This window comes from Corylus avellana, chromosome ca4 (genome assembly GCF_901000735.1).
Source record: "Corylus avellana chromosome ca4, CavTom2PMs-1.0".
Lineage (NCBI taxonomy): Eukaryota > Viridiplantae > Streptophyta > Magnoliopsida > Fagales > Betulaceae > Corylus > Corylus avellana.
The window spans coordinates 31617554-31627402 of NC_081544.1; the positions used below are offsets into that span (position 1 = coordinate 31617554).

At 36.3% G+C, this 9849-nt stretch overlaps 2 protein-coding genes and 1 non-coding gene across 4 annotated transcripts; all 3 read left to right on the forward strand.

Annotated features, from left to right (window-relative positions):
* The first annotated feature begins 517 nt into the window (after positions 1–517).
* On the forward strand, positions 518–5117 carry LOC132180086 (probable leucine-rich repeat receptor-like protein kinase At1g35710). Of its 2 annotated transcripts, XM_059592933.1 has the most exons (12): positions 518–909; positions 1003–1150; positions 1247–1318; positions 1658–1729; positions 2033–2104; positions 2211–2354; positions 2447–2527; positions 2638–2709; positions 2877–2948; positions 3960–4031; positions 4132–4249; positions 4811–5117. In XM_059592933.1, exons 1-11 carry the CDS (start codon positions 819–821, stop codon positions 4220–4222), a joined length of 987 nt encoding a protein of 328 aa, XP_059448916.1. In that variant the 5' UTR covers positions 518–818; the 3' UTR covers positions 4223–4249; positions 4811–5117. The 2 variants fall into 2 exon arrangements, with proteins under 2 accessions (XP_059448916.1, XP_059448915.1); XM_059592932.1 differs by lacking the exon at positions 4811–5117 and having other exon boundaries at positions 519–909; positions 4132–4333.
* An 880-nt stretch (positions 5118–5997) lies between these two features.
* Positions 5998–6071, forward strand: TRNAT-AGU (transfer RNA threonine (anticodon AGU)). Its single transcript has one exon. It is a non-coding gene; the product is annotated as a tRNA-Thr (tRNA).
* Positions 6072–6304: 233 nt separating this feature from the next.
* LOC132179746 (remorin 1.4-like) lies at positions 6305–8421 on the forward strand. Its single transcript, XM_059592511.1, has 6 exons — positions 6305–6513; positions 6927–7021; positions 7122–7340; positions 7420–7738; positions 7892–7973; positions 8067–8421. Exons 1-6 carry the CDS (start codon positions 6488–6490, stop codon positions 8256–8258), a joined length of 933 nt encoding a protein of 310 aa, XP_059448494.1. The 5' UTR covers positions 6305–6487; the 3' UTR covers positions 8259–8421.
* Positions 8422–9849: the final 1428 nt, after the last annotated feature.

Here is a 9849-nt window from a genome sequence, read left to right on the forward strand (position 1 = left end):
TATTATTTTTTTGTGCATATTTTTTTTACTTGGAAGGTATTTTCATCATATTAGGTATTTAAAAAAAAAAAAAAAAGGCACATGCATGTCACGTGTACTCATTTTTCCGTCAAATTTAATGCCCTCAACTAATAGAATGGACTTTTTGTATATAAATAGTAGTTAGGGATAAAAAAAAAAAAAAAAAAAAATAGTAGTTAGGGATGATTAAGTATCAAAAATAGTCCACAAAAGATGTGTATCTTCCAAAAAAGAAGTATATATAAATGTCCAAAGCATTCCAGAGAAATTCTTAAATCCAACAATTAGTTAAAAAAAGTATATGTACTAGATTTCATCAAATAAATAAATAAATAACTTATTTTGAACAGAATTGTATAATAATTTTTTTTTTGTTTGTCAATACTTGATATTCATTAGACATTAGCCCAAATAATCGAAAAATAAAATACTGAACAAAATAAAAGATACACCCCTAGACATTGGAGAGAAACTTGAACCAACTGGGCTTGCTCTCCAGCAAAGGGGGAAAAGCATAAGCCCAAATCCAATTTTGGCTGAACAAAACCATACGCAAACGGAGCCCTCCAATCAGAATTCGAAGAAGAAAGAAAATCCCACCGACGAAACGGGAAGGCTTTCTTCCAATTCCGCGTTAGAAGCTGAAAATTAATTAAATAATAATCAATTACGCTCGCCCGCTCGCTCGCACTCACTCAACTAGCGAATAATCAAACACTGAAAAGAGAGATCTCTGCAATCACTGTTCAGATCTTTTGACAGTTACAAACTTAGCCCGAGAAATCTTGGCGTCTCTTATGGCGCGTTTTCAGTTGCTGGCATTTTCTCTGATCCTCATTTCCTCGTCGCTACTCGGCCTCGCTCTCTCCAAAACCCTCAAACGAGACGGTAACTCTCAGATCGCCTCTCTCATTTCCTTTTTTTTTTTTTTTTTTATTGTATTAGATTGAGTGTGCGAAATTGTGAAATGATTTTCTTCAGTGAAAGCGCTGAACGAGATAAAGGCGTCGCTGGGGTGGAGGGTGGTGTACGCGTGGGTGGGGGACGATCCCTGCGGCGACGGCGATCTGCCGCCGTGGTCCGGGGTCACCTGCTCCACTCAAGGAGATTACAGAGTCGTCACTGAATTGTAAGCTCCACCTCTAAATTTTTATAAACCTCGAAGAAGAAGAAATTAAGGTTGAGATTTGGAGAGAGTAAAAGTTGTTTCGTGTATTTCTTGCAGGGAAGTTTACGCGGTGTCGATTGTGGGGCCTTTTCCTACTGCTGTCACCAATCTGTTGGATCTCACTAGGCTGTAAGCTTCAATCTTCTGTTCGAAATAATTTTGTTGTGTATATTGTTGCTTGGCTCATCTGAAATGCTAATTCGATGACCATGGCTTGTTCAATGCACTAGGGATTTATATCCATTTGGCTTTCAATTGCTTACTTATAAGTTGGCATAATGATGTTACTGGAGATAAAATTATACAAATTCATTGTTTTTTGATAAATGCAACTGCAAATTGTAGCCGCAATTACATGTTCCTCTTATTAGAAAACATAAACACAAATTCAGAAATTCTTTTTTGTTTCTGGTAAAGTTTACCATATATGTATATATACATATATATATGATTGTGTCCACATTACAGGGATCTCCATAATAACAAGTTGACCGGGCCAATTCCTCCTCAGATCGGACGGTTGAGGCGTCTTAAAATACTGTACACTCCTTTACTCCCTCTTAGATCACAAGTCTGTTTAATATTGTTTTTGATACTTTTAATTTATGCACATAGCATTTTCAATTTCATAGTCAGGCTTGCGGTGGTTTATTGTCCCTTGATAGAGTGGACATATATAAAAAAAGATTTACGAGTGTCTTCTTTGCTAGCAACAGTTGTTGGTTTGTGGAGAACGTATCCCTCCCTCTGCCCCCATGTCTTGATTATAAGCTTTGCTTGATGTTATTTTTAATGTTGGAAAGGTTTGGTTTATCGCTCTAAGCTGACATTTATTTTCCTCAGTAATTTGAGGTGGAATAAACTACAAGATGCTATTCCTCCCGAAATTGGTGAACTGAAGAGTCTAACTCACCTGTGAGTAACATTAAATTCTATGACCATAAAGTTTAGTTTGTGGAGTGTCTGCTTATATTATTTATAGTATTTAGAGTTCAGTTGTTATTTCTTGAAACTTGCACAGATACCTGAGCTTCAATAACTTCAAAGGAGAAATTCCTAAGGAGCTTGCAAACCTTCCAGCGCTTCGCTATCTCTATCTACAGGAAAATCGTTTGATCGGTCGAATTCCTCCAGAATTGGGAACTCTACAAAATCTTCGGCACCTGTAACAATCCACATCCTCTGTAGCACATCTTGTTGTTGGCCTTGCATTTTCATTGCACCATTAATGTTTGTTGAAATTTTTTGTGTTCATAGGGATGTTGGTAACAATCATTTGGTGGGTACTATAAGGGAACTAATACGCATTGAGGGGTGCTTTCCAGCTCTTCGCAACCTGTAAGTTGGTTCACTTGGTGAATTTACAGTTACTTCATTGATATATTGCTACTGTGTACTTCATTGAAGTGATAAGTATATGTAATTCTCTGAGTAAATCTGTTGTGTAGTTATCTAAATAATAATTATTTAACGGGAGGAATACCGGCACAGCTTGCAAACTTGTCCAACTTGGAAATCTTGTAAGTATTGCTTGTTCTTTCTCCTCCTCCCCCTCCCCCTCCTTCCCCTTCTGCTCCTTCTATTCCCTCTCTGTTGATATGAACATTTCTTATTCCTGTAAACTGTATATCAGAATATTATCTTACTATGTATTTGTTCCTTATTGTTGATTGTTTTACATTCACAGGTACCTCTCCTACAATAAAATGTCTGGAGTAATACCATCTGGACTTGCTCATATTCCTAAACTGATTTACTTGTGAGTTTTCTTTCAGATTTTTTATTGGTAATTCCAGTCGTATTTGACTGGTTACTATTGTGGTATACTTCCATAGAGATGGGAGTGTGAAGGATCTGATTCCCTTTTGGTAGTAGTAAAAACACATTAAACTAGCAGCCTGGCAGCTGGTTCCTCCATTTTTCTTCTCTATCTTTCTTTCTCTCCCTGGGAAATGGTTAGGCAGTTTAAAATATATTTTTTTTGATAGGTAGGCAGTTTAAAATATTAAAATGGATTATTCAGTCTCTTGCTGACTGAATTAACTTGACCTTGGACCTACATTTAAGGTTATAACTACTTTTATAAATGAAAAAGTAATGAATCTTGCCATCTGAAAATCTGATTTTGCCTTTTGTTTTTGCTGTTGATGCTCCGTTTAATCATTTGAGCAAGATTGCCTTTAACTAAACATTCTCACGATTTAGTTAAATCCTCTCTAAGTTTTGTAGCATTCAGTTTGTTATTATTTTCACCTACTTGGTAATGGTGCCCATGGCAGTGTTTTATCGGAAACAAGAACTGTATTAATTAAATTTAATGGAATGTCTGCTACACATCTCGGTCTGTCCAGAATTATGCAGTCCACTTATCTTCCTAACTTGGTGTCTTGGTTGCTGCCTTTGATTAGAATCGGAAACCTTCAGTATTACAGTATTTTAGATGATTCATTAATCACCTTATCACCTTGATGCCACCATTCTTAAAGCTTGTAGAATATGACTGCAATATTGATCTTTTGCCTTTCTTAATGTGGAAAATGTAGATGCATTTTGAACAAGTCCCATGGCTTGTTTTAGCTTCAGAATAAACTTGCATTTCTGTGCTGGCATACATCTTTTAGTTGGCATTTCATGGAATGCACTCTCTTTTTACCTATTTTAGAAGTTGTTGGATACATGAATCAATGCATTGTATTTTTGCAGTTGATGTATGTTTGCAAAGGAAATTGTATTAGTGTGAACTTTGAAAGATCCCTTGATTCAATTTCAGGTACTTGGATCACAACCAGTTTACAGGGAGAATTCCTGATGCCTTCTATAAACACCCCTTCTTGAAAGAAATGTGAGTTCTGTTGACCGCTCGGATCTTGGAAAGTTATGCAGTTTCTGAGTTTGAACATTGAATTGAGCTAATTTATTGTTTATTAAATGTTCTTTAACAGGTATATTGAAGGAAATGCATTCCGGCCGGGTGTAAGCCCAATAGGCATTCACAAAGTCCTTGAGGTTTCTGACACTGAGTTCCTTGTGTAGTCAAGACATCAACTTATTCTTTACTAGGTCAGATATCTTATTTGTATATTGCCAAAATGGCTGATCTGATTCTCTGAAATGAAATGGGAAAATTTATTTTGTGTCCATCTATGGTTGTGTCATTAAAGAACTTGGGCTATAAGTATATCTTTGATGATTAGTTTGTGTTGCTAGGGAGTTGCTTATACTGTAAATGGTTTCATGCTTTCTCCTCAATTAGGAATTGATGGTATATTTTTGAATCGTTGCATGAGGATGCAGTGATATAGATATGAAGTGGGAAAATTGTTTAATAGCGTTGTTATAGCTGAAATTATGAAGTTGCACGGCCATGTCGGGAGCCGTTATTGTGGTTATTGGTACCCAAGGCATTCCACCTTTGCTGCTTGGTGAAACTCCAACCTTGATTTGATTGTCCTGTCTTATCGCCTTATCGGATAAGGACCTATATTAATTTTCTGTCTGAATTGCGAGTAGTAGGAGAGAGTCCAGTCTTATTGTGCAATTTGGTAGTACATGTGAGAGACCCCACTTTGGGACTCACTTGTCCGAGTAGATAGCCAGACAATCTAAAATTTATTTGGACAGGATGGCTGGTTGCTGGACCTGACAGGAGATGGATGGACGAAGGCCGGATCCAACCATGTCTGAAGGATGAAACTATGTTGCAGTATTGTAGATATGAATGAATCAAAAGAGAGCGGACTTCTTAGTTTGTCTTTAAAATTGTGTTCCTGGTTTACTTTTACAGCGGCAAACGAAGTCAAATGAATATAGTATACAGTCAACTACATAAAAGAACATATGAAGCCTTCGTTGAAACAATTATCCTGACATGCCACGAAATCATGGCAAGCCATCAGGGACGGAATCATCATTTTTCATGTGAGGGGCTAAAACGATAACGGGGGTTAAGCCAATATATACATGAAAAAATTTTCAAAATCAACGGGTAAGGCTCCCGTCATGTGAAAGCTTTGATGATGCAGTTGGGTTTAATTGTGTTGGAAGAAACTGCTTAATTACCAAGAAAAAAAAAAAAAAAAAACACCTTACTTTACTCGAGCTTGCTTCATCTGCTCCATGTTCTTGCATTCTCCAACAATTGAAGGCATCTCCTACAGTCCTACGAGTGTGTGATATCATATGAGCACCCATCTTTTTTTTTTTTTTTTTTTTTTAATACACAGCAACAAAGGTAAGCATCTGGTTGGTTTTTATCAAAACCTAGGAAATGATAATTAATAAGTGGCAGAAACCTAAAAATTCTATTTCAATTATGTGAAGTCTTCACCAAATATGAGTTTTACACTGCAGTCTGCACAGGGAAAACTCGAATTCGCAAGGTAGTAAATTATTAGTTCAAAATGGATCAAGATTTCCTAAAATTCCTAATGGGATGTTTATTAATGTGTTTTGAGAGATTTTTTTTTTTTTTAATTTAAAAAAGTGTTATGATGTAAAATAAAAATGAAAACAATTTTTGGGTTTTGATTTTGTTAATAAATGTTTTGCATTTTGAATTGTTTGTATATATTCATCTTAAAAAAAAAAATTACAAAGAATACAAACAAATATGTCATAAATTATTCCAAATCTGAATCATTATTTTTTAATTAAATGGGAGAAATTGTGTCATGTAAGTATTTATCATTTCTTACCAACCATTTTTATTGTTGGAAACATCTATTAATAATCACGATCTTTTTAAAACTGATAATTGCTTTAAAACAAAAATGGAGTAAAATCAAATAGTTTTCAAAATCCCCCAAGTTGCTTTCGTAGCTCAGTTGGTTAGAGCACCCGTTTAGTAAGCGGGAGGTCTTGAGTTCGACTCTCAACGAAAGCACATATCCTTTGCAATTCTAAAATCGTGCTCTTCACATCTCTTTTGCCTGGGCAGCCAAGGCTATTCCTTTTACTATCAGAGAAGTGTAATCTCCATTGCCCAGAAGGCTAAACAATGACAATTTATTGAGAATTGAAAAAAAAAAAAAAAAAAGTGCGAAAGGGAAGAAAAAGAGATTATATAAAGCTCTCCACATTGAAAGCAAAGCATCCGGGAAAGAAAGAATACTTTTCTTCACTCATAAGATGATTAAGATTCAAAACCAGGCCTAACATGCAAAGCATACCCAACCTTGATTTATAGACCTTTCTTTTCTCCCTGCCCTTCTCCTTCAAATACACACCAGACCAACCATGGATTAACCCAATCAATATTTCTCAAGCACTAAGGTTTCAGAACAGATCTGCTCTCAAACTATGGACGCTTTGCTCAAGCAAATGAGGTAATTCTCCTTCTTAACAATGAATATATATATATATATATAGCTGATGGGGGAAGTGAAGATGAGAATTCATCGTTGCATAAATTTACATTATTCAGACATGATTATTTTGGATTGTAATAACCATACCTTGCATGGGTAGTAATCAAAGACGGTTTTTAAATTTGTGCATACTTAATTTGAGACGAAACCAAGGGGCCCGGGAACCGTGGTTTCATATTTGGGTAATTAAGATTATTTGCAAAAGGTACTGTTTGTTATTTTGTAAACTACTATACGACTGTCGTACAACTTAATGATTTGACAGTAAAAATCAACTTTTAATTTATAAAAAGAGATAATCAAATCAATTTGGTGGTCATCAAAGCTGAGAGATGATATATATATATATATAAATATATACATAATATCAGGACCAAATATTCTGGCCCACGAAGGGAGAAGACACAGGAGGCTGGCAGCCTCACGGATCGAAGAATACCACCTCAAAAGACTCAAAGTTTCAAAGGTAAAAAACTTGTTGTCTTGATGGAGAAAGGGAGAAAGAAGTAACAAATTGATTAACCACACACCTTAATGTTAGTTAATGCATGGTGTGTGTTTTTCAGAGAAGAAAAACTGGCTCCAGAGACAGTTCTCTGGACGAAAGAGTCAGGATTATGATTCAAGCAATGGGGTTGACCCGTATGCAGCCACAGTGGCGGCTGCTGCATTTGCCATCAACGCACTGGACGAGCCAGGAACCCCTTTGACTACAATCAAGAGCAAAAAGGAGGGTAAAGCAATTTTGATAGAAGAAGATGGAAGGGCATCCAAGCGACTACCAGGTAAAGAAAGCAGAGCATGATAACTGATTATATTATATACTTTTTTTGGAACAAAAATTCATGACATTCTGTGTCTTAGGTGAAACTTCAATGAAATATTCTGAAAGAGAAGATAGAAAGGTGCCTGCAACTGCTGCAATGACTGGAAAGCCCATAGGGCGTGTCCCTTCAATGAAAAAGACTCCAACTTTTGCTGACCACCTGAAAAGCACCGACAGTATAAGACCTGAAGCTGATGTCCCTGCCACATTAAAACCAGTCGAAATTCAAAGGCAGAGTTCAACAAGAACCGGAATCCCACCAAGTGGTTCCAGGCGGCAGAGCTCAATGAGATCTGCAACGCAAGAAACAGAAGCAGATGCTTGGGAGGAAGCTGAGTTGGCTAAAATCAAAGACAGGTCTTATTTATCAATATTAATTGCAAATAATAGACATTAAAATAAAAGTATATGGGGACTCAAAAAGAAAATTTTCAGCTAGAATTTTCGCTTCCAATGCTACAAGCAATTAAGAAATATGTACTGTTTATTCACTGATAGTTTGAATTTCAGGCATGAGAAGTTAATTTCCACCTTAAATTCCTGGGAGGAAAAGAAGAGGAACAAAGCCAGTCGCAAACTAAAGAGGACAGAGGTTTTGTTCCATTCTCTTTTTTTCATGAGCTAATTCAGAATAATAATGGACATTGGATAGGGTCTGATTATGATAACATCTTCTTGGGTGCAGAGTGAACTGGAGAGAAGAAGGAAAAAAGCCATGGACGAATTCCGCAGGGATATGGAATACATTGAGCAGATTGCAGTTGGAGCAAGAGAGAAGGCAAAGGATAATCGAAGAGTTGAAGAGTTGAAGGTGAAGGAAAAGTCAACCATCATTAGAACAACGGGGAGAGTTCCTAAGACATGTTTCTGCTGCTGACTGTGATCTGTTTATCTGGTTTTACATTTTAAGTTCTTTAACATGTAAATATTAATTTCACAGTTTCTTGTCTAACTCAAAGCGCCAACTCATGGGAAACTATTTGTATGATTTGCCAATATTCTATATCAAAGAGAAGTCACCAATAAAAAGTTCCAAGTAATTAATACACCCCCATCTGCTATTAATTAATTAATCCACGATTTTTGGAATACATTATGATGATTGATGTTAATGAGCCGGAATCCCTTGCAATGCCCTGCCCCTGCAGTCGTACAAGCAATTGTAATTTTTGGGCAAGTGAATCGATTCTCATTGGCCTCTCACAATCGCAGTCGGATTGCAGCAAATCCCGAGCTGTTACCATTATGATGCCATGATGTTGAAAACGTCTGACTAAATTCTTTGACACTCATGACTTACATGCAATAGCTGACTGTGACCTCATTATCTTGGTTTCTCATGGACAAATATATCAATCTTTACAGTTCTTCGAAAGAGTAATTCTATATGGACCTCTTTAAAAGTGTAAGAAATATTTTCACAGTTTCTTATCTAACTCAGAGATGGAAAATTCTACACTCCCATAATAACATTGATTTTAATTAATTATTCCATGATTCTCCTGCAATTGGACAATCGATTGTGACACTTGGACAGATGAACCCCCTAACTGGATCCGCTTTGGATAGGGGTTTTTTATGGGTTAAATACCAAATACCCTCATGGGGTTTGGTAACTTTATTTTTATTCCCTTGGAGTTTCATTTTAATCACAGGATCCTCTTAGGGTTTTGATAAAGGACCAAGTTAGTCCATCCGTTGACTGTTAGAACTGATACGTGGACCAATCAGATATTGACACGTGGCACCTATTTAATTATTTTTTAATTAAAAAAAATGTATTTAAAAAAAAAACAAAAAAAAAAAGGAAAAGGAAAAAAATTGGGGGTGGCTCCTTGGCCATTTGGGGGTGGCTCGGCCACCCCCTTTGGCCATGGGCCGGATGGGGGTGGCTCAAATGGCCTAGGAGCCACCCCCAATTTTTTTCCTTCTCCTTTTTTTTTAATTTAAAAATAAATAAATAAATGTGTCACGTGTCAACATCTGATTGGTCCACGTGTCAGTCATAACGGTCAACTAACGGATGGACTAACTTGGTCCTTTATTAAAACCCCAGGGGGGTCCTGGGATAAAAATAAAACTCCAATGAAATAAAAATAAAGTTACCAAACCCCAGGATAGGTATTTGGTATTTAACCATTTTTTTATTTTTTATTTTTTATGTGACCTCTTTGGATAGTTGTAGGCACCTTTTATAGACCTATGTCTTGAAGGAGAACTCAGGAAACTAATTAAGCTCATTTCCCAGCTATTAAAACAAATATTATCCCCGTTTAGCAATAAATTCTTGAAACTCTCATGATTTGCATGCAATAGCTGCCCAAAACCATTAGAATTAGGATTATCTCCAGTTTGAACGGGAAAATATCCAGTTAATTGTAGTTGAGAGATATTTTTGTCTACTCAAAAAGTGAAAAGACAAAAATACCCCTCCACTATAATTAACTAGATATTCTCCAATTCAAATG

Excerpts from the sequence above, each read along its gene's own strand:
- LOC132180086 (XM_059592933.1), top strand. The coding sequence starts at position 819 with ATGGCGCGTTTTCAGTTGCTGGCATTTTCTCTGATCCTCATTTCCTCG. Across the intron at positions 1,151-1,246 it reads TACAGAGTCGTCACTGAATT|GGAAGTTTACGCGGTGTCGA; the intron begins GTAAGCTCCACC and ends TATTTCTTGCAG. Across the intron at positions 2,105-2,210 it reads CTGAAGAGTCTAACTCACCT|ATACCTGAGCTTCAATAACT; the intron begins GTGAGTAACATT and ends AAACTTGCACAG.
- LOC132179746 (XM_059592511.1), top strand. The coding sequence starts at position 6,488 with ATGGACGCTTTGCTCAAGCAAATGAG. Across the intron at positions 6,514-6,926 it reads GCTTTGCTCAAGCAAATGAG|GACCAAATATTCTGGCCCAC; the intron begins GTAATTCTCCTT and ends ACATAATATCAG. Across the intron at positions 7,022-7,121 it reads AAAGACTCAAAGTTTCAAAG|AGAAGAAAAACTGGCTCCAG; the intron begins GTAAAAAACTTG and ends TGTGTTTTTCAG.